At 48.4% G+C, this 23,962-nt stretch overlaps 1 protein-coding gene across 1 annotated transcript in view; it reads left to right on the top strand.

The window, feature by feature from the left end:
• The window catches only part of DNAH14 (dynein axonemal heavy chain 14), a 188,592-nt gene that overhangs the window by 39,393 nt on the left and 125,237 nt on the right, over positions 1 to 23,962 (top strand). Inside the window, exons 18-22 of the mRNA XM_040430564.1 lie at positions 1,218 to 1,565; positions 7,911 to 8,252; positions 10,066 to 10,468; positions 10,567 to 10,757; positions 18,587 to 18,832. Coding sequence (XP_040286498.1) covers positions 1,218 to 1,565; positions 7,911 to 8,252; positions 10,066 to 10,468; positions 10,567 to 10,757; positions 18,587 to 18,832 — 1,530 coding nt within the window. The remainder of the gene's footprint in view (positions 1 to 1,217; positions 1,566 to 7,910; positions 8,253 to 10,065; positions 10,469 to 10,566; positions 10,758 to 18,586; positions 18,833 to 23,962) is intronic.

Here is a 23,962-nt window from a genome sequence, read left to right as displayed (position 1 = left end):
TGTGGCAGTTTTGTTCCAGCCAAAGTCAAAAGTGGATCCAGCAGGAAGGAGAAGTGTAGGTCCTCGTGTTAACTTTGGCTCGGGCACCAAAAACATCCACAAAAACTGTGATTCTATCTTTATGCAAAACCAATGAAGGACAATGCCAATGTTTGCTTTGGAAGTGTACGGGGCAAATACTGGCTAATAAATGCAAACATCTTATAAATGCAGTGGCTTATCTCCCATCACAACACAATCCTTCTTTCTTTGAGTTGGGAGGCCCCCTTACGTATTAGATGGTCAACCGGCCCCACCTAAATCAGGGTGTTCAGCCAACGTTCATATAATATGCTCAGCCAGCTTAAAGGGATTGTCCAGGAATACCTAAATTTGAACTGATGACTACAGCTTGCCTCCTCTATGAAAAGACTCATGCTTACCTGCAACAGCGCGTCCATCTTCCGGTTTGCGGCTTGTTTAATTCCTCAACGACATGGTCACCTGCTCCTCTGCAGCCCATGACTGGCTTTAGGCTATAACATGTCCATAAGAGACTTGTCACCACTGAAGCCAGTTATTGGCTGCAGCAGAGCAGGTGACTACTCCCAGAAGGAGACAAAGAAGCCGTGGACTGGAAGATGGACATGTGGTTGCCAGTGATCAGGACCAGAGCGGCGGGGAGCAGGTAGGTATGATTTTTTTTTTCCGTAGCGGAGGTACGCTGTGGGCATCAGATAAAAGTTAGGTATTTCCGGACAACCCGTTTAAGATGCTCAGAAAGGGATACGGGTAAAGTTGTGAGGAGTGTATTTTGGGCTATGCCATAGATACCTGTTTAGCAGCAGAGTTGAGCAAGCAGTGGAAAAATAGGGATATCCCTTTAATATGGCCCCTTGATGAGTGGCAGACAGGCCCCCTGATTCGTAAATCTGGTATGGAGTGTGAGGGCTTCTCCCTGGTACCCAATTATTTGCCTAAACCAGTGATGGCTAACCTCCGGCACTCCAGCTGTGGTGAAACTACGACTCCCAGCATGCTCCATTCATTTCTATGGGGTTCTGAGAACAGCCAAGCAAGGGGGCATCTTGGGAGTCATAGTTTTACCCCAGCTGGAGTGCCGGAGGTTAGCTATCACAGACCTAAACCATCGTTCCCCAGCAATAGCGTCCAGAACGTGTGGTGTTTCACAGCCATGACGTTCCTGATCTGTACAGCGTCTCACTTATCACTTTCAGGTGAAGAGTATATTTTCTGTCATGAAATGCTCCATGGAGGAAGTTGACAGGTACAGCAGCCACTTTACCAAGTTCTGCACCATGGTGGAAGCCGCTGAGAATGTGAAGGTGAAGATCAGCAGCGCCCAGGTCGAGCTGTCTCCAGATGACTATAGAGGTATCCTGGCCACGGTCAGAGGCTTCATCCAGGAATGTCAGCACATGGACATCGAGAGGAGAGTTCTCAATATCAAAGTGAGAAGCCTGGACCTTCAGACAGAGTGTCTACAGCATCTCCAAGAAGTTGTAGACATCATTCACAGGTCCCTGCCAGCCATGGCCTACACCAAGAACAGCCAGCTTCTGGAAGTAAGTCAAGCATTTTCTAATTATTTGTTCAGGAATATGCATTCTTAAAGAGACCCTTACATCCATTTCTTTTGGTTGGTTGGATGGCTTCCTGGATATGTATTCTTCTTCCTGACCTGGCTCTTTGACCTCCTTATCCTTTTGGACTTTTAGTACGGCAGAAAGTTTCACTTAACGCTCTAAGTCCGACCATCATTACACAGATTGGCCCCTTTGTAGTGACTCCATTAGAACATCACACATTACACCAATCCATGCAATGCTGTTCTGTGGGCATCTATATCTAGACCTAACAAGAGAACAATAGAGCGATCATGGACCCACTGTGCCAACCAACTGGTTTGATGTTGGTCTAGTCTAGTGGTCGGCAAGCCGCGGCTCTTTTGATCCTTCACTGCGGCTCTTTGGTTCGGGCTGGCGGGTGGGCGGCCGCGCAGCCATATCGCGCCGCTCAAGCTGCTTGTAAAATGTCCGTCATGCGCCTGCTGCCCCGTCTGTCTGCTCCTTCCACTTTATGAATAAAGCAGGCAGACAGGAGGCGCATGACGAAGGGAGAAATGTCACGCTGCGCACAGCAGCAGAAGAGCGGGCAGCGCGGCTCTAGTTCGGCTGCCCACTGTGAGGAGGGGTGGAGTGGTGAAGAGGCCGCCGCTCAGGAGGAACGAAATGTCCTGCAGCAGAAAGGTAGGAGCTGCCCATGGTGTGTGCACTGGCCCCACTGCAAGTGTCCCTGCCCCCTTCCTTCCCCCCACTAATACATTACTTACTGGAAGGCACTTATAGGGGATATCTGTGGAGGGCACTTATGGGGGATATCTGTGGAGGGCACTTATGGGGGATATCTGTGGAGGGCTCACTTATGGGGGATATCTGTGGAGGGCTCACTTATGGGGGATATCTGTGGAGGGCTCACTTATGGGGGATATCTGTGGAGGGCACTTATGGGGGATATCTGTGGAGGGCACTTATGGGGGATATCTCTGGAGGGCACTTATGGGGGATATCTGTGGAGGGCACTTATGGGGGATATCTGTGGAGGGCACTTATGGGGGATATCTGTGGAGGGCTCACTTATGGGGGATATCTGTGGAGGGCACTTATGGGGGATATCTGTGGAGGGCACTTATGGGGGATATCTGTGGAGGGCACTTATGGGGGATATCTGTGGAGGGCACTTATGGGGGATATCTGTGGATGACACATATATAGCATCTTATGCTATATATGTGTCATCCACAGATATCCCCCATAAGTGCGTCCTCCACAGATATCCCCCATAAGTGCGTCCTCCACAGATATCCCCCATAAGTGCGTCCTCCACAGATATCCCCCATAAGTGCGTCCTCCACAGATATCCTCCATAAGTGCCCTCCACAGATATCCCCCATAAGTGCGTCATCCACAGATATTCCCCTATAAGTGCGTCATCCACAGATATCCCCCATAAGTGCGTCATCCACAGATATCCCCCATAAGTGCGTCCTCCACAGATATGCCCCATAAGTACGTCCTCCACAGATATCCCCCATAAGTGCGTCCTCCACAGATATCCCCCATAAGTGCGTCCTCCACAGATATCCCCCATAAGTGCGTCCTCCACAGATATCCCCCATAAGTGCGTCCTCCACAGATATCCCCCATAAGTGCGTCCTCCACAGATATCCCCCATAAGTGCGTCCTCCACAGATATCCCCCATAAGTGTGTCCTCCACAGATATCCCCCATAAGTGCGTCATCCACATTACATCCACATCTGCAGACAAGTTTAAGAAAAGTAAAAAATGATAAAGATAAAATGAAATAATAATCAAGATCCAAATAAAAGAAAATACATATAAAAGTATTCAAAAACACACTCTGGACTCATGCCCACGAATGTAAGGGCGCCGTGCCTGTGCTGCGGACCGCAAATAGCGGTCCGCAATGCACGGACACAGACCATGGGGCAGCTGCATGAGGATCGCGGACATATTCACTTGAATGGGGTTCGCGATCCGCATCCGACTGCCCGCACCGCAAAAAAGTAGCACATGCTGAAGTGAATAGGTCCATGATGCGGGCTGCACACGGCCGTCCTAATAGTCCTCACTGGTACTGTTGATGCAATATTTTAGGTTTTAAAAATGTGGCTCTCGAAAGAAATTCCAATCGTGGTTTTGGCGATATTTGGCTCAGTTGACAAAAAAGGTTGCCCACCACTGGTCTAGTCCTAAGGATGTTATCCTGGCAGTCCCCGGTTTCTAACCTTTAACCCTTGCACAGGGATCAGGTCATCGCTGCAGGGAAGCCACCAGGCCGCTACCTCTTGAAATAGTCTGGTGTAGTAAACTGCTGACCCATGGGGGTCAGAGACACCGATGCAAGCATCAAGGGATCAAGGAGTACTCAGAGTCAGGAAACAGGCAGAGGTCAGGACAGGCAGAGTTTGTGCAAATCCGTAATTAAGTCCAGGACTCAGGGTCAGTATGTTGAACTTGCATGATTCGGGTTAGGCGGCAATGGGTTAGAAACTGGAAATCGGGCAGAAGTCGTTACATGGACAGACAAATGGGCTATAGCTCTTTTGCAGGGTCTAGCAAGCAAGAGAAAACTATCGCTCAGGCACGTCTTCCTTGGGAAAGACGCCTTTGGTACCTACAGTTGTCCAGCCTTTGGCTGGAGAAGATTGGCGTGATGTGCGCTGGACCTATTAGAGCCGAGGGGGGTATGTGCTACGGGAAACAGGAAGAGGCCAGGCAGCTGCCTCCAGCAGGGGACACTGAACTCTGACTACTAGCTATAGCCTTTAAGGGGCTGGTTTATTTTGGAGCTCATAAGCAAAACCAGTGACATTTTGGCACACAGGCCTTCCTCAGCGCAGCTGGCACCTTCATCTCCAGTTTGAATCAAGCTTACTGCAGATGCCTCAGGGCACATCGAGGCAATGCATCTTTGTGGAAGAAGAAGCCACAGTGGAGTCAAACCCCACATGATAATCCTGTTGCCTTTTATGCAGATTTCTCTCACTTTAAAAGAGTATTCCCGCTGGTAAAAGTTATCCCCTATGCACAGGATAAGGGTTAACTATTAGATCGATGGGGGTCCTACTGCTGGGACCCCCACCGACCACGAGAGCAGGGGCTCCGTACCCCCAGCAGCTCCCCTGAAATAACAGGAGCACGTGGCCGCTCCATTAATTTCTATTTGAGTTCCGGAGATAGCCGAGTACAGCGCTCGCCTATCTCCAGAACCCCCATAGAAACTAACGGAGCGGCTGCAGGCATGTGCGACTGGCCGCTCCGGTCAATTCAGGGGGACTGCGGGGGGTACAGAGCCCCCCATTGACGTGATCGGTGGGGGTCCCAGCAGTAGGACCCCCACTGATCTAATAGTTATCCCCTAATTTCATTAGAAATTTCTAAAGTGATTTAGCTATTGATGATCAGATCATTGGGACTCCCGGCACACCCACGATCAGCTGCTTTTTGAGAGCACCGTGGCCTCTTACTAGGCCAGTGACGTCACGTTCATCAGTCATATGGCCTAGGCTCAGCACAGTCCTATTCAAGTGAGTGGGGTTGAGCTGTAATACCAAGTACAACCACTATCCAATGGATGGCGCTGTGCTTAGTAAGCTTCAAGGAGGCGAATCGCTCACCAGAATGCAGCGGGCCCCCTCAAACAGATCGCAAGTTCATCAGAAATCTGGGACGTTGTGCATTCGGCATTGTATGGGAGTGATTGACGCACATGTACTGGGAAACCCGGTGGGGCAGGGGGACCCATACTAAGTTTTACAATGGGTGCTCCCCTGCTAATACCAGTTCATTCAGTAGCTATTGAATGACTGGTGCAATCATCTACAAAGCAGAGCAGTTTCAATACCGTCAATTAGCCGAAGGAATTACGTCGTCTATATACCGGCTGATCGCCGGCTGGAAGGATCTGTCACCGCGCGGCAAGAGCCAATTGTCCTAAAGATTTCCTAGTAATAGAAGTTAATGGCCGTCGGTAATTGTACAGAGAATTGACCTTTATGATTTCTTTTAATAGAAATAGAGACATTTACAGAATTTTATAAAAAATTCCACATTTAGTAGACGAGATGTAATGCCAAAGCCGATGGGGACCTTTCATCAGATCCCGCTGATCAGCCGACCTAAATACTCTGCTAACTTCTCGGAGCCTCCGCCGTCGGGAGAGCGGCTCTCAGAGGGCAGATAAAGTTTCTTAAGTGTTTCCGATAAAGCGGCTTCTGATGGTGAAGTAGTTCCCTCCTGCAGTGCTCCTGTAGCGTTATGTCCATGGCGGGTGATCACAAAACACGCGTATTACATCTGTCGGGGCCCATATATCCGCACGGCTCACGTCACCGCCCGCAGTGTCCCCATAGTCATCATCAACGGATAGTCAGCAACATACAGAAGTCCAGTTGCTTAAGACAATCAACCCCACGATCCCCGGGCATCAAGGAATGATGCGTTTCCCCTAGATGATTGCAGGGAGGAGTGACCGGCAGCATAAAACTACCTGCTGCATCAGCTTCTTTTTAAAGGGCATCTGTCAGCAGTTTTGCACCATGTGCGCTTGGCAGCTGAAGGCATCTGTGTTGGTCCCATGTTCCTATGTGACCGCATTGCTGAGAAAATGTATCGTATCGTTTAGTATATGCAAATGAGCCTCTAGGAGCAACGGGGGCGTTGCCCTTACACTTAGAGGCTCTGCTCTCTCTGCAACTGCTGCACCCTCTGTACTTTGATTGACAGGGCCAGGCAGTGAAAATGTCATCCTGCCCGGCCCTGTCAATCAAAGTGTAGATGCATTCTGTGTGCTGTCCACATTTTTTATTTATTTTTTTGCAGACCCATTAACTTCAATGGGTTTGTGGTCCGCATTTGTGCATCTTTTTGCGGAACAGACATACAGATGCCAAAAACACGCGGATGATCCGTGTGCTTTCCAAATCCGTATGTCCGTTCCGCAAAAAGACAGAACATGTCCTATACCCATTGAAGTCTTCGGGTCCACAAAAAATGCGGATGCAACACGCACTGTATCCGTATTTTACGGATCCACAATTTGTGGACGGTCGTGTGCGTGAGCCGTCTGGCCATCCTGGTGAGCGTGTTATAGACTTGTGTCATACGTGCCAGCCGGTCTGAGGTGGCAGAAGTGCAGGAAGGGGGACAGCAGCAGCCTGAACCAATATTGAGACATTCGGGGGGGGGGGGGGGGGGGGGGCTCAGACTACTTCAGACGCTCGGTAGCTAAACAGTGGTCACAGATGACGGCTCTGCACTAATGGAGCTCAGCCAAAAAGCAGCAAGATCTGCGAAAAATTAAAAGCTAGTAACCCTCCCCTGTAGGTACTGACTTATATAACTGATGACTGGACAGTCACTTGAAGTCCAAACCCCTCTATTTCCTTACAGCACAAGGGTTCTCTTAAATGAGCTCCCCCTAGTGGTGGCTTCTTGCAAACAGAATTTTATCATTTAACGCTATGGCTCTGGGAATCGCTCCACTCGCCGGTCCAGCATCGCAGACCGTTCTTCTGAGGACAAATGATTTAAAATTCTTATGAATACTTAAGAAATCATTGTGTCCTTCATCAAGTCGGCAATCTCTTCACAAGTGGCTAATTCTGGGTTGCGCTGCACAAGTTGCGATCCGTCTCTCGGAGTGACTCATATTTAATAAGCGAGAAAAAGTACTCAGCAGCTGCGTTAATTTAGCTGATTTGCGGCCTATATTGAGCGTATTAACATATGTTGTAGGGTTTTGGATTCACGGGGCCATGAATAATGCATCCGGTACATAATCAGGGCTTGCCATGAAGAGTTCAACCTATGTAGTTCTGTCTATACCGGATGGATACCTACAAATACGGTATTGTATATTCGCAGCTGTGTTGTCCATTTGGTCAGCGTGGAATTTTTTATTTTTTTTGGCCGACCCATCAATGGGTCCTCGATCCGAAATTTTGCAGACATATTCTAGTATTTTGCGGAAGGGACTTACAGATCTGTATGCCCGTTCTGCAAAAGGATAGAACGTGTCCTGGACTTGCGGACAGCAAAATGCGTACGGTCGTGTGCCTGAGGCCTAAGGGAGGCAGATGTCAGTAGAAGGTACGGCACACGGCACCAGGGGTGCACCACCAATGAGGCCAGGTGAGGCGATCAGGCAGCACCAGGTAGGGGCAAGAGGGGGGCAATGAGCACTTTCATTGTGGCAAAGGGGTTGGGTGGGGCACCGTTTCAGTTTTCGCCTCAGGCAGCAAAAAGGCTAGGTGCACCCCTACAACGTTACCAACCCTTTAAGGGGTTAAATAGCGTCTTGCTTGACTTTCCTCTTCTCTTTCAGGTCATACATACATTTCTACAGAGACTGAACAGGAGGCTGACCCACGTGGAAGAGTTTGTGGAGCACCTGACGTTTCTCGGACAGATCTCCTCCGAGCTGCCATCCCTGGAGCGACAGTACACTACCGTCATCCAGCTCTACGCCGTCGCCAGAGACTACGGCATCAGTGTTCCTTCAGAGGAAACCGCTCTCTATCAAAGTCTTATTCCCAGCTTCCAGCAGCTGAAATCAGCCGTTCTGTTCTGCGAAGCTAAGAAGGATGAAGACATTGTTAAATTCAGCGGGGATTTGGACAAGTACATCTCAGACCTGCACTTTCACTTAATGGAGTTCAAGATCAAAGTAGGTTTTCCTCTTACTCGCGCGTTTCTGTGTCTTTCGCTGCGCAGCGTGGCTCTAGTTTTGCAGTTCTTTTTGGAAATCTGAAGCGTCCTCCTTAAGCAGATTACCGCCTCAAAGTTGTAAGTAGGATAATCAAGTTCAGTAGAACGCCAGCGCCAAAGTTATCAGGTTTAGGGAAACTTTACACTGCGAAGTGGGGCATGGAGTTGGAGGTCTGTCATGGTCGGTGGAGAGTCACTCATTCATGGGCGCAAGGTGTTGAATGGTACATGAACATGTGCACTGAAGAGGGTCCATCCAGGATCCAGCCGGGGAAGCGGTCACCTGGGTGTATTACATGAGCGCCGCGTGTTATGTCCATGACTAGGGATGAGCAAATGTCATATTTTGAAATTCGTTTTCGGTTCGTGTTGTCGTATTTACTGAATTGCATTATGGATTCCATAATCACGGACCGTAACGCAGTTCCATGACGGAAAGGCATTCCGTTATTCATTCCGTCATAATAGAAGTCTATGGGCTGCAAAACGGATCCGTTCCGTTTCCGTTATGCAGGGGAGTCCAGTAAATACACGAACCGAAAATGAATTTCAAAATATATGAAATTCGCTCATCCCTATCCATGACACGATTACCTGTGCTTGTTATAGGACCTGTGCTTGTTATAGGACCTGTGCTTGTTATAGGACCTGTGCTTGTTATAGGACCTGTGCTTGTTACAGGATCTGTGCTTGTTATAGGACCTGTGCTTGTTATAGGACCTGTGCTTGTTATAGGACCTGTGCTTGTTATAGGACCTGTGCTTGTTATAGGACCTGTGCTTGTTATAGGACCTGTGCTTGTTATAGGACCTGTGCTTGTTACAGGATCTGTGCTTGTTATAGGAGCTGTGCTTGTTATAGGAGCTGTGCTTGTTATAGGAGCTGTGCTTGTTATAGGAGCTGTGCTTGTTATAGGACCTGTGCTTGTTACAGGACCTGTGCTTGTTACAGGACCTGTGCTTGTTACAGGATCTGTGCTTGTTATAGGACCTGTGCTTGTTACAGGATCTGTGCTTGTTATAGGACCTGTGCTTGTTATAGGACCTGTGCTTGTTATAGGACCTGTGCTTGTTTTAGGACCTGTGCTTGTTACAGGATCTGTGCTTGTTATAGGAGCTGTGCTTGTTATAGGAGCTGTGCTTGTTATAGGAGCTGTGCTTGTTATAGGACCTGTGTTTGTTACAGGATCTGTGCTTGTTATAGGAGCTGTGCTTGTTATAGGAGCTGTGCTTGTTATAGGAGCTGTGCTTGTTATAGGACCTGTGTTTGTTACAGGACCTGTGCTTGTTACAGGACCTGTGCTTGTTACAGGACCTGTGCTTGTTACAGGACCTGTGCTTGTTATAGGACCTGTGCTTGTTACAGCTTCTGCAAGTCCTTTATCCTATTTTTCCATTATAGAAATGATAAATCCTCTTCCTTTACTAACCTTATAGTCTAAGAATGAGCACAATAATGGTCTGTAATTGAGGAGATCGTGTTCATGTTACCTTACAGCGTGTACACGGTTAGAAAAAAGTAGACAAGCAGCTGACCCTCCCACGGGCTGACAAAAGCAGCTGCATAAAACTTCTGTAAAGTTGAATAAATGCAGCGATTATTAGTGACCCACATCTGAGCATATTGAGAAACTTACACTACTTCAATTCTTCTTTAATTGAAACGAAAGGGTAACTCCACCTTGGGACATGTTTTTCAAGAAGCTTGGATTTGCTACAATTTTGTACTAGTTGAAAGTTATCATGTGATAATTGATGATGTATTGTATGCAGGTGACAAACCCAATACTTCTAGAAGCTGACATGTTTCCGCTGGAAGCCAACGAGGTCATCATCAACCTTTTAGAAGAGTTTGAGGTCATCGCCAACAAGGCTCGATGTTACTCCAGTTATCAGGAACGGTTTGGTAGCTCAATGACTCAGATGAAGGTCAGGTTATTGGATGTCCTAATGGTACAGAAGAGTACCGGGAACGCCATCACCACCGAGATTCTCAATGGCGAGCTCTCCGAGATCGAATGTGACTTGGGTTTGAGGAAGCTTCTTTGGGAGGCCAAGGAGGAATGGTGGATATTGTCCACAAAGTGGAGGCAAACCTCATTCGAGAACCTTAACGTGGATTTCATTCAGCGAGACATGAACAGATTCAGCCATACGTTGTTTGTGCTTGAGAAAGGTAATGGACATTATGGCATATTAGATCCTGGAAGGATGGAAAGATATTCTGGTTCCCCATTCTGACCTGTTTTTTTCATTTTTATGTCATTCATTTAGGATTGCCACCAAATGAGGTTGTGACAGGTTTGAAACAATCCATTACAGATTTTAAGCAGAGTTTACCCATTGTGGTGGCTCTACGAAATCCTTGTCTTCAGGCCAGGCATTGGGAAGTTATACACTTCACTATTGGGCGGATGATCACCAAAGATAAGAATTTCACCTTGGGAAACCTTCTGGAACTTAGGGTTAGTAGTGCAGTAGCCCAGACCTGGTGGTATCTGCAAATTTTTATTATGTACTGGTTTGTATTTTCTTATGTTTGGCCAATCATTCCAGCTAGAGAAGGTATGGTTGGCAGGAACAGGGCTAACCACCCTCTTGGTAGGAGTGGGCTGGTCCTGCTTCCTGCCAGGAGGGGAAGTTCCAAGTAGATAGTGAAGGGGGAGGAGGCACATGCCAGAGCTCCTGCTCCAAGTGACTATATCCTGTTCTCCTGGTAGACTATCACTCCAGAGAGATCTGCAGAGTCCAGAACACAGCTTCCAGAAATCATTACTGTGCCAAGACAGCAGAGTGATCAGCGAAATCATAGCTTTACAGACACTGCTGCAGGTGAGGGACTACAGATCAGCCATCCATCACCTAGCTAACAACCAGACTAGACCAACATTCAGCTTGGACGTAGAAAATAGTGTCAATGTAAGACTGCTCAGAAGCTGTCTTACATTTGGAAGCGGCGGTGGATATGCCGAAGTTATGTAGAGGCCGGCGCCTCTTTATAACTTCTGCGGATCCAGCGCAGGGCATTATTGAGACCGGCGTCTAAAACGCTGGTATTAATAAATGTGCCTCACTATTTGTATCTTCTCTACACAGGGTTTGGGCTGATGCCTGCGAACATACTGGCTCAGTACCCATATTGCGGACCCCAATGCACGGACACCGGCTGTATGCGCTCCGTGGTGCGGTTGCGGACCCATTGACTTGAATGGGTCTGCAACATACGGTCAAAATTAGAACATGTTCTATCTTTTTGCGGTGCAAAGGCGCGGATGGGAAGCTTCTATGGGCTTCCGATCCTTGCCTCCGCTCCGCAAAAGATAGGTGAAGTTGTATCTTCAGTTGTTTGTTGCAGATCGCAGACCCATGCAAGTCACTGAGTCCGCATCTGCACCACAACGTTTTTTTTTTTCTAGTGCTTTTGAGTTGTTTTGCTGTTTTTTTTGTTTTTTTTTTATTCATTTTGGTTTAGTTAAGAGCGCCGGATATTGCTTGGAAGTGTCTTGGAAATATTGAGTTCTGTTTGTGTCAGCAGCTTTGTTTTTCCCCCCTCCTTGCCTGGTGCTCCTTGCCTGGTGTTTTTCTCATAGAGACCTACAGGCATTTTTGTTTTCTTTGGTGCTTCAAAAAAATGCATATGCAATGTTTCTTAATGGCATTTTTTTACCAATGCTTTTTCCCATAAGTGACATTACAGAGGGGGAAACACTCCCCCCCCCCCCCCTCATTTCTGAGCTCGTTTAAATTTTTTGCAATAATAATATCTCTACCAGGGAAAAAAGTAATTGCGATAAAATTAACGGAGCTGGCCAGGGGTTCACGGACACTAATTTGGCGACTCCGGCCTGAGGCAACACAAGATTTTTAGATGTGAAATTCAATCTTCTATTTTCCACAACAGGATCTCCAATTCTCTATAGAGAGTGGAGCAATAATATTTCTGGAATAATAATCGGATTCTAATAACGTCGGGGCCTACTTCTGGACTGGAAATGAACGGGAGTCTCCGTTTGTAGGATGAGCAGGAAATTAGTCATTAGAGCTGTGACGGATGGTGAAAGTGGCCGCGTAACGAGCACTTTGGGGCGTCCTGGAGGAGGAAGAGCAATGATTTCCGATGTTCTCAGCATCAGGATTCTGAACAGAAATCGCTGGCTGTAGCTTAAACTTGTGCGCCAAATTTGGGGGTAAAATGTGTCCCACGCTCTACAATATAGTATTTTAAAGGGGTGATCCCATAATTAATGTAAAAAATTAGTATTATACACAAACTAGTACATGACAACCTCTTTCTAACAAAGCTAGAACCGGCCCTGTACCTCACATGGAACCGGAGATCTCCCCATTCATTGCTTCAGTTGCTCTCCTAGATTTATTTCAGGGAGCGGGTCCTTTCTGCTGCAGCTCTCTCCCTAGCACAGCTCAGGGTGTGTGTCCTTTCTGCTGCAGCTTTCTCCCTAGCACAGCTCAGTGGGGGTGTCCTTTCTGCTGCAGCTTTCTCCCTAGCACAGCTCAGTGGGGTGTCCTTTCTGCTGCAGCCCTCTCCCTAGCACAGCTCAGGGGGTGTGTCCTTTCTGCTGCAGCTCTCTCCCTATCGGAGCTAAGGGGGTTTGTCCTTTCTGCTGCAGCTCTCGCCCTAGAACAGCTCAGTGTGGTTGTCCTTTTTGCTGCAGCTCTCTCCCTGTAACTGTCACAGCTTCTAACAGTAGACACAGTTGGCAGTTATCGGATAGAACTGAGCATGTGTGTCCACCTCAACCGGCTAGGACAGTGAAATAAGGAACGGAACGAACAGCAGGTGGCGCTATACAGATGCATTTTATTGAATAACTCAGTGACTGGTTTAAGGGTCGGGTTCAGATCATGTTTTTGTCATCCATTTGACATAAACATTAGAAGAAAAAAAGGATCCAAAGATTAGCACGCCACACATTTGTATCCTCTAGAGTCCGATACAATGTAACTCTATGGTGAACAGATGCCACAGTGTTCCATCAGTCTGAGGCATCCATTAATGTATAGGTTTTTTAAATCTGTTAAAAGGATGGCAAAAACATCATGCGAATCCAGCCTTTAAGGGCATATTGCCCGACTCGCTTCCCCTGTACTTCCTGGTCATGTGATCATCCACTGGATATGTCCTAGTAGTGGATTTATTGGTAAGTAGGGGCCTATAGACCCAGGCGTATTATGGTTCTGTGCAACCTCTGAGCTGTACGGGGCTGTAGTATGGCATCCCTAGTGTACAGGGCTGTAGTGTGGCATCCCTAGTGGACGGGGCTGTAGTGTGGCATCCCTAGTGTACAGGGCTGTAGTATGGCATCCCTAGTGTACGGGGCTGTAGTGTGGCATCCCTAGTGTACAGGGCTGTAGTGTGGCATCCCTAGTGGACGGGGCTGTAGTGTGGCATCCCTAGTGTACAGGGCTGTAGTGTGGCATCCCTAGTGTACGGGGCTGTAGTATGGCATCCCTAGTGTACGGGGCTGTAGTATGGCATCCCTAGTGTACGGGGCTGTAGTATGGCATCCCTAGTGTACGGAACTGTAGTATGGCATCCCTAGTGTACGGGGCTGTAGTATGGCATCCCTAGTGTACGGGGCTGTAGTATGGCATCCCTAGTGTACGGGGCTGTAGTATGGCATCCCTAGTGTACGGGGCTGTAGTATGGCATCCCTAGTGTACGGGGCTGTAGTATGGCATCCCTAGTGTACGGGGCTGTAGTATGGCATCCCTAGTGTACGGGGCTGTAGTATGGCATCCCTAGTGTACGGGGCTGTAGTATGGCATCCCTAGTGTACGGGGCTGTAGTATGGCATCCCTAGTGTACGGGGCTGTAGTATGGCATCCCTAGTGTACGGGGCTGTAGTATGGCATCCCTAGTGTACGGGGCTGTAGTATGGCATCCCTAGTGTACGGGGCTGTAGTATGGCATCCCTAGTGTACGGGGCTGTAGTATGGCATCCCTAGTGTACGGGGCTGTAGTATGGCATCCCTAGTGTACGGGGCTGTAGTATGGCATCCCTAGTGTACGGGGCTGTAGTATGGCATCCCTAGTGTACGGGGCTGTAGTATGGCATCCCTAGTGTACGGGGCTGTAGTATGGCATCCCTAGTGTACGGGGCTGTAGTATGGCATCCCTAGTGTACGGGGCTGTAGTATGGCATCCCTAGTGTACGGGGCTGTAGTATGGCATCCCTAGTGTACGGGGCTGTAGTATGGCATCCCTAGTGTACGGGGCTGTAGTATGGCATCCCTAGTGTACGGGGCTGTAGTATGGCATCCCTAGTGTACGGGGCTGTAGTATGGCATCCCTAGTGTACGGGGCTGTAGTATGGCATCCCTAGTGTACGGGGCTGTAGTATGGCATCCCTAGTGTACGGGGCTGTAGTATGGCATCCCTAGTGTACGGGGCTGTAGTATGGCATCCCTAGTGTACGGGGCTGTAGTATGGCATCCCTAGTGTACGGGGCTGTAGTATGGCATCCCTAGTGTACGGGGCTGTAGTATGGCATCCCTAGTGTACGGGGCTGTAGTATGGCATCCCTAGTGTACGGGGCTGTAGTATGGCATCCCTAGTGTACGGGGCTGTAGTATGGCATCCCTAGTGTACGGGGCTGTAGTATGGCATCCCTAGTGTACGGGGCTGTAGTATGGCATCCCTAGTGTACGGGGCTGTAGTATGGCATCCCTAGTGTACGGGGCTGTAGTATGGCATCCCTAGTGTACGGGGCTGTAGTATGGCATCCCTAGTGTACGGGGCTGTAGTATGGCATCCCTAGTGTACGGGGCTGTAGTATGGCATCCCTAGTGTACGGGGCTGTAGTATGGCATCCCTAGTGTACGGGGCTGTAGTATGGCATCCCTAGTGTACGGGGCTGTAGTATGGCATCCCTAGTGTACGGGGCTGTAGTATGGCATCCCTAGTGTACGGGGCTGTAGTATGGCATCCCTAGTGTACGGGGCTGTAGTATGGCATCCCTAGTGTACGGGGCTGTAGTATGGCATCCCTAGTGTACGGGGCTGTAGTATGGCATCCCTAGTGTACGGGGCTGTAGTATGGCATCCCTAGTGTACGGGGCTGTAGTATGGCATCCCTAGTGTACGGGGCTGTAGTATGGCATCCCTAGTGTACGGGGCTGTAGTATGGCATCCCTAGTGTACGGGGCTGTAGTATGGCATCCCTAGTGTACGGGGCTGTAGTATGGCATCCCTAGTGTACGGGGCTGTAGTATGGCATCCCTAGTGTACGGGGCTGTAGTATGGCATCCCTAGTGTACGGGGCTGTAGTATGGCATCCCTAGTGTACGGGGCTGTAGTATGGCATCCCTAGTGTACGGGGCTGTAGTATGGCATCCCTAGTGTACGGGGCTGTAGTATGGCATCCCTAGTGTACGGGGCTGTAGTATGGCATCCCTAGTGTACGGGGCTGTAGTATGGCATCCCTAGTGTACGGGGCTGTAGTATGGCATCCCTAGTGTACGGGGCTGTAGTATGGCATCCCTAGTGTACGGGGCTGTAGTATGGCATCCCTAGTGTACGGGGCTGTAGTATGGCATCCCTAGTGTACGGGGCTGTAGTATGGCATCCCTAGTGTACGGGGCTGTAGTATGGCATCCCTAGTGTACGGGGCTGTAGTATGGCATCCCTAGTGTACGGGGCTGTAGTATGGCATCCCTAGTGCACGGGGCTGTAGTATGGCATCCCTAGTGTACGGGGCTGTAGTATGGCATCCCTAGTGTACGGGGCTGTAGTATGGCATCCCTAGTGTACGGGGCTGTAGTATGGCATCCCTAGTGTACGGGGCTGTAGTATGGCATCCCTAGTGTACGGGGCTGTAGTATGGCATCCCTAGTGTACGGGGCTGTAGTATGGCATCCCTAGTGTACGGGGCTGTAGTATGGCATCCCTAGTGTACGGGGCTGTAGTATGGCATCCCTAGTGTACGGGGCTGTAGTATGGCATCCCTAGTGTACGGGGCTGTAGTATGGCATCCCTAGTGTACGGGGCTGTAGTATGGCATCCCTAGTGTACGGGGCTGTAGTATGGCATCCCTAGTGTACGGGGCTGTAGTATGGCATCCCTAGTGTACGGGGCTGTAGTATGGCATCCCTAGTGTACGGGGCTGTAGTATGGCATCCCTAGTGTACGGGGCTGTAGTATGGCATCCCTAGTGTACGGGGCTGTAGTATGGCATCCCTAGTGTACGGGGCTGTAGTATGGCATCCCTAGTGTACGGGGCTGTAGTATGGCATCCCTAGTGTACGGGGCTGTAGTATGGCATCCCTAGTGTACGGGGCTGTAGTATGGCATCCCTAGTGTACGGGGCTGTAGTATGGCATCCCTAGTGTACGGGGCTGTAGTATGGCATCCCTAGTGTACGGGGCTGTAGTATGGCATCCCTAGTGTACGGGGCTGTAGTATGGCATCCCTAGTGTACGGGGCTGTAGTATGGCATCCCTAGTGTACGGGGCTGTAGTATGGCATCCCTAGTGTACGGGGCTGTAGTATGGCATCCCTAGTGTACGGGGCTGTAGTATGGCATCCCTAGTGTACGGGGCTGTAGTATGGCATCCCTAGTGTACGGGGCTGTAGTATGGCATCCCTAGTGTACGGGGCTGTAGTATGGCATCCCTAGTGTACGGGGCTGTAGTATGGCATCCCTAGTGTACGGGGCTGTAGTATGGCATCCCTAGTGTACGGGGCTGTAGTATGGCATCCCTAGTGTACGGGGCTGTAGTATGGCATCCCTAGTGTACGGGGCTGTAGTATGGCATCCCTAGTGTACGGGGCTGTAGTATGGCATCCCTAGTGTACGGGGCTGTAGTATGGCATCCCTAGTGTACGGGGCTGTAGTATGGCATCCCTAGTGTACGGGGCTGTAGTATGGCATCCCTAGTGTACGGGGCTGTAGTATGGCATCCCTAGTGTACGGGGCTGTAGTATGGCATCCCTAGTGTACGGGGCTGTTGTATGGCATCCCTAGTGGACGGGGCTGTTATATGGCATCCATAGACTTATAGGGGACCCTACTGTACCTCTGAATAGCTTTTTAATAGAGAAGTGTGCAGAGGTTTCCATATGAAGTACTTCTTCTAGAGGAGAATATTGCTCTAAAGTGTTAACATATAGAGCAGTATATAGCGGTACATAAAGTGCCTACCCCTCTGTAGTATAAAGCGGCAGGGACTGTGCCTGCCTCCATGAAGGCTCCCCACACTTAGTCTCCTATACACTCACTAATTATCCCTTTATTAACATGCTTTAAGTGCCCTTAAAGGCGTTATCTCATGATTAATGCAAAAAATGAACCGGCCCTGCACCTCACATGGATCCAGAGATCTCCCCATTCATTGCTCCATTTCCTCTGCTAGATTTATTTCGAGCTGGTAGCTCAGGGGCGTGTCCTTTCCCAAGAGGGCGTGTCCTGTCTGCTGCCTCCGGTGGCCGTTGAAGAATGAAACTGAGCTTCTTTGTCCATTAGCGAGCAGTACAGAGAAATTAGAAAAAGAGCAAACAGCAGGTGGCGCTATACAGATAGATTTCAGTAAATAATTTAAAATTTCTCACAATTACAAAAGTATACAGATCCCTGTGCTGGTGTGAAAAATGTAGAATATTTTTTGTGGGAGAACCCCTTTAAAGCCTGAAGTGGCGCAATAGTGAAAAGTTTATTATTTGTCTAATTATGTAAATTGATGGAAACCCTGTTTTAAAGTTTGCCTGCTGCTTTGTATCTGAGCACCCCTACTTATAGGGCATCTGTCAGCAGTTTTGTACCTATGACACTGGCTGACCTGTTACATGTGCGCTTGGCAGCTGAAGGCATCCGTGTTGGCCCCATGTTCCTATGTGCCCTCATTGCTGAGAAAAATGATTTTTTAATATATGCAAATTAGCCACTGGGAGCAACGGGGGCGTTGCCGTTACACCTAGAGGCTCTGCTCTCTCTGCAACTGCTGCACCCTCTGCACTTTGATTGACAGGACCAGGCAGTGAAAACATGATCACACCTGGACCTGTCAAAGAGCAGAGGGCGCGGCAGTTGCAGAGAGAGCAGACCCTCTAGGTGTAACGGTAACGCCCCTGTTGCTCCTAGATGCTCATTTGCATATATTAAAACATCATTTTTCTCAGCAATGCGGGCACATATGAACATGGGACCAACACTGACGCCTTCAGCTGCCAAGTGCACATGTAACAGGTCAGCCGGTGTCATAGGGACAAAACTGCTGACAGATGCCCTTTATGTTTGAGGCGCGCTCCCTGTTTTTAACTCTTTATTGTTACCTCTCAGATATTTCAGCACAAAGATAAAATCATTGACATCTCGACGACGGCAACAAACGAGGCGACTCTGGAGGGAATGCTGAGCAAAGTCATCGGTTTATGGAGTAAAACGGACTTCAAGTTAACGCCGCACAAGTCTGAGATTTCCGAAATCCTGATTATTGCAACGGCAGAAGACATAACGGCTCAGCTGGAGGAATGTCAGGTCATCCTCGCCACAGTGAAGGGCTCACGCTACTGCGCGCCCATTAAGGTGACATTTGGATTTGATACTCTGCAAAACTTCATGTAGAAATGGGATATAACAGCACAATTTCTCATTCCTATTGCGCATGTTCCTTTAAGACTTAAAGGGCCACTAAATGTAAAAAAAACAAAAACAAAAACAGCAACCTTTCAATATTTGTGCCAGGAGTCATGTTTCCACCTTCTTTCCTCGGATCTTTCCTCAGAGACCAGGTATCTTGAGCTCAGGGGGTGTGTCCTTTCTTTTGCAGCTCGCTCCCTATCACAGCTCAGGGGGTGTGTCCTTTCTTTTGCAGCTCTCTCCCTATCACAGCTCAGGGGGTGTGTCCTTTCTTTTGCAGCTCTCTCCCTATCACAGCTCAGGGGGTGTGTCCTTTCTTTTGCAGCTCTCTCCCTATCACAGCTCAGGGGGTGTGTCCTTTCTTTTGCAGCTCTCCCTATCACAGCTCAGGGGGTTTGTCCTTTCTTTTGCAGCTCTCTCCCTATCACAGCTCAGGGGGTGTGTCCTTTCCTTTGCAGCTCTCTCCCTATCACAGCTCAGGGGGTGTGTCCTTTCATTTGCATCTCTCTCCCTATTACAGCTCAGGGGGTGTGTCCTTTCTTTTGCATCTCTCTCCCTATCACAGCTCAGGGGGTGTGTCCTTTCTTTTGCATCTCTCTCCCTATCACAGCTCAGGGGGCAGATCCATTCCTCTGCAGCTCTCTCCCTGTAACTCCCCCAGCTTCTAGCAGATGATACGGCTGTTGGCAGTTGAAGATTTAAACTGAGCATGTGCAACCTCTTCAGTGAGGTGGATGGAGAAATAAGATAAAGAGCAAACAGCAGGTGGCGCTGTACAGATATATTTTATTGAATAACTCAGCGGCTATACTAAATTTTTAATTACATGCAATTACAAAAGTGTTTAGGTCCAGGTGCTGGTTTGAAAAATACAGAATATTTTTTTGTAGCACAACTCTTTTAAAAGGATTTTCCAGGAATTTGATATTATTGCTGTGTGTTTACAATAGGCCATCAGTACCAAATCAGTGGGGGTTGGGTCTGACTTCTGGCACGCCTACTGATCAGCTGACTGTAGGGGTTGCATTCCCTTCATTGTTTACCAGGCACAGCTCCACACGTCTGGCAGTGGCAGTGACTGGTACTGCAGCTGAGTCTCATTGAACTGAATGGGAGTGAGCTGCAGTACCAGACTCAGCCACTACAAATGTATGGCGCTGTTCCTGGTAAACAATAAACCACCTGAAGTCAGACTGTCACCGATTTGATACTGATGGCCTATAGACCCGGAAAACTCCTACTGTACTACAGATTTTTTGATTTTTTTTAAATGGTGCACGATACGTATTTTATGGTTTTACCATTTTTTTTTCTCTACATTTTTTTCTTTCTGACGAAGGCTGCTTACGGAGACATTTTCTGAGAACACTTTGCACCTGCACAGTCATTTTGGGACATGTAACGTAATGCATAAAGCCATTTTATAATTACGCTTCACCCCACACAGGAATTTTAGCGCAGAGAATGCGATGATCTCCGGGAGAAATTAGCTGATCGTATCCTCTAATATCCTGAGTGTAATCTGCGGTAATGAGCCATTAGTGCAGGTTACAGAACACAAAATACTCGGCCTCCTCTACAGACCACAGGTGAAATGTGTCGAGATATTTATTCTTAAAGGGGCTGTCTCACAAAAACTATTCTACATTTTTTTCAAATCGGCCCCTGGATCTGAATACTTTTGTCACCGAATGTAGTATAGCTGCTAAGTTCTTCAATAAAATGTATCTGTATAGCGCCACCTGCTGCATGTTCTTTTCCTTATTTCTCCGTCCACCTCCCTGAGGTGGTCGCAGATGCTCAGTTCCATCCTTTGTTTGCCACCAGCCATGTCTAATGTTAGAAGCTGTGACAGTTACAGAGAGAGCTGCAGCAGAACGTACACACCCCCTGAGAAAGAACACGCCCCTGAGCTGTGGTATGCCCTCCGAGAAAGGACACACCCCTGAGATGTGGTATGCCCTCCGAGAAAGAACACGCCCCTGAGATGTGATATGCCCTCTGAGAAAGGACACGCCCCTGAGCTGTGGTATGCCCTCTGAGAAAGAACATGCCCCTGAGCTGTAATATGCCCTCTGAGAAAGAACACGCCCCTGAGCTGTGATATGCCCTCTGAGAAAGAACACGCCCCTGAGCTGTGATATGCCCTCCGAGAAAGGACACGCCCCTGAGCTGTGATATGCCCTCTGAGAAAGAACACGCCCCTGAGCTGTGATATGCCCTCCGAGAAAGGACACGCCCCTGAGCTGTGATATGCCCTCCGAGAAAGGACACGCCCCTGAGATGTGGTATGCCCTCCGAGAAAGGACACGCCCCTGAGATGTGATATGCCCTCCGAGAAAGGACACGCCCCTGAGCTGTGATATGCCCTCCGAGAAAGGACACGCCCCTGAGCTGTGATATGCCCTCCGAGAAAGGACACGCCCCTGAGATGTGATATGCCCCCCGAGAAAGGACACGCCCCTGAGCTGTGATATGCCCTCCGAGAAAGGACACGCCCCTGAGCTGTGATATGCCCTCCGAGAAAGGACACGCCCCTGAGATGTGATATGCCCTCTAAGAACACGCCCCTGAGGTGTGATATGCCCTCTGAGAAAGAACACGCCCCTGAGCTGTGAAATGCCCTCTGAGAAAGGACACGCCCCTGAGCTGTGATATGCCCTCTGAGAAAGGACACTCCCCTGAGGTGTGATATGCCCTCTGAGAAAGGACACGCCCCTGAGGTGTGATATGCCCTCTGAGAAAGGACACGCCCCTGAGCTGTGATATGCCCTCTAAGAACACGCCCCTGAGGTGTGATATGCCCTCCGAGAAAGAACACGCCCCTGAGCTGTGAAATGCCCTCTGAGAAAGGACACGCCCCTGAGCTGTGATATGCCCTCTAAGAACACGCCCCTGAGGTGTGATATGCCCTCTGAGAAAGGACACGCCCCTAAGCTGTGATATGCCCTTTGAGAAAGGACACGCCCCTAAGCTGTGATATGCCCTTTGAGAAAGAACACGCCCCTGAGCTGGGATATGCCCTCTGAGAAAGAACACGCCCCTGAGCTGTGATATGCACTCCGAGAAAGGACACGCCCCTGAGCTGTGATATGCCCTCCGAGAAAGGACACGCCCCTGAGCTGTGATATGCCCTCCGAGAAAGGACACGCCCCTAAATTTCCAGCTTTAAATAAATCTAGCAGAGCAGTTGGAGCAATGAATGGGGAGATCTCCGACTCCATGTGAGCTACAGGGCTGGTTCTAGATTTATTAGAAAGACATTGTCATTTATTAATATTTTTAATGTAACCCTTTGATGCTCAATGACTTGAATGTATGCATGCCAAGGGTGCTAAGCCCCTTAAAGGGGTTTTCCAGGACTTAGATGTGGATGACCTATCCCCATATTAGAAGGTGTCCAACATCTAGTCCAGCTGTCTCAAGCAGCCACCAGCTCCGGAACCTCTACAGTGGACAGAAGACTTTGTCCGCTGTGTAGTTTTTGGCGCCAGCTCACATTCACTTGAATGCTGCAGTACTCCGCCATGACCGCTATACAGTGGATAGAACCATGAACTTCCGGGTCCATCAACTGCATAGTTTCTGGCAGCTGCCCAAAACATGTGATTGTTGTGGGTACCGGACCCCACCAATCTGATATTGATGACCCATCCTGAGTCCCAGAAAATCCCTTTAAGGATACAGCCTATTCTGGCCCTCAAATTGCACAGATTTAGAAAAAAAAATCTTTTCACCTCCATCTTCCAAGAGCCAAAACTTTTTTATTTTTGGCCTCACAAAGTTTGTTTCTTGTGGGCTCAATTGTTTTTCTTTTAACACCACCATTTTTAGGAACACATAATGCAATCAAAAACTTTCATTATTTTGACTATTGTGGGGCGGGGGGAGTCTGCAATTGTTGTGTTTCATTTTTATGGCGTTCAACCTGCAGTATAAGTGACTTTATTTTTTTTTTTTTTATGGTGTTTGGTGTTTTGTATGGTATTTATCATGCGTTTTATACTGATGTGCTGTCCTCTGGATAGGTCAACAGTATCTGTTCGGTGGGGGTCCATCAGCTCACCCTAGGCCAGTGACGTCCAATGAATGGGGCTGAGCTTTGATACCATGCCTCCTCAAACAGCTGTCGGACCACCACTGATCAGATACTGATGACCTACCAAAGAGTCTGAAAAGCCCTTTAAAGGTTATGCACACCTTCGGTGCAATTTTTTTTTATTGCATTCTACTCATTTTGAGCTAAAAATAATTTTTTCAGTTGGTCTTTATAAAAAATGATGAGCCGTTTTCACTGCACAGCTTTGAGTTTCTCCGCTAGCAGGACCTATATTTACTCTCTGCTCCGTCAGGCAGTTAGCTGACGGGCTCCTTATCTCTGATCTCTGACCTTTTATATACGCTCATTATAGCTCAGTTCTTATCTTTCTGATAACAATGTGGCTTAAATAAGTGTTTATGACCTCTTAGTAATTTAGAGATAAGGGTTATTAGATGACCGGCACAAAGTGAAAGTGAAAGTGAAAGTACCATTCACACAGCTAAGAAAAAAAACTGTTCACCCTTTGTGACAGAATGGCTCAATATTTTCAATAATGACCAATTGAATAAATGACTTTTGGCCCCAAATGAGTAACATGCAGTCATAAAAAAAAATAATTGTCCCCGAAGATATCCATAGCCTTTAAATAACTGTGTACTGCAATGTATTATGCCTAATAACTCTGCTTCTAGGTCTAACAGGTATTCAGAACCCCACAGCTTATTGTTAAGCTGCCATGATGATTAAGTTAAGTGGGTCCAAAGGTTTGACCGAGAGAGCACCTCTCTCTAACTGCTTAGGTGCTCTGGTTGCTATTGACTGCAGCATCTAAGGAGTCAAAATGGGATCAGAGTTATCTCTGTTTTATACCAGTAAATCTCGTTGGAGAACTTAGATATTTGATAACCTATTTTCAGGATTGGTGGAGGTGGAGGTGACGGGGGGTCCGACACCCGTCACCTCCACCTCTACCAATCAGCTATTTGGGGCCACTCCTGGAAAGTTTACAGTGGACAGAAGTCTCTGGCACCAGT

The sequence above is a fragment of the Bufo bufo genome, chromosome 4, assembly GCF_905171765.1.
Source record: "Bufo bufo chromosome 4, aBufBuf1.1, whole genome shotgun sequence".
In the NCBI taxonomy this organism is placed as follows: domain Eukaryota; kingdom Metazoa; phylum Chordata; class Amphibia; order Anura; family Bufonidae; genus Bufo; species Bufo bufo.
Note: the sequence above shows the minus strand (reverse complement) of the source record. Positions and strands in the feature narration are given on the sequence as shown.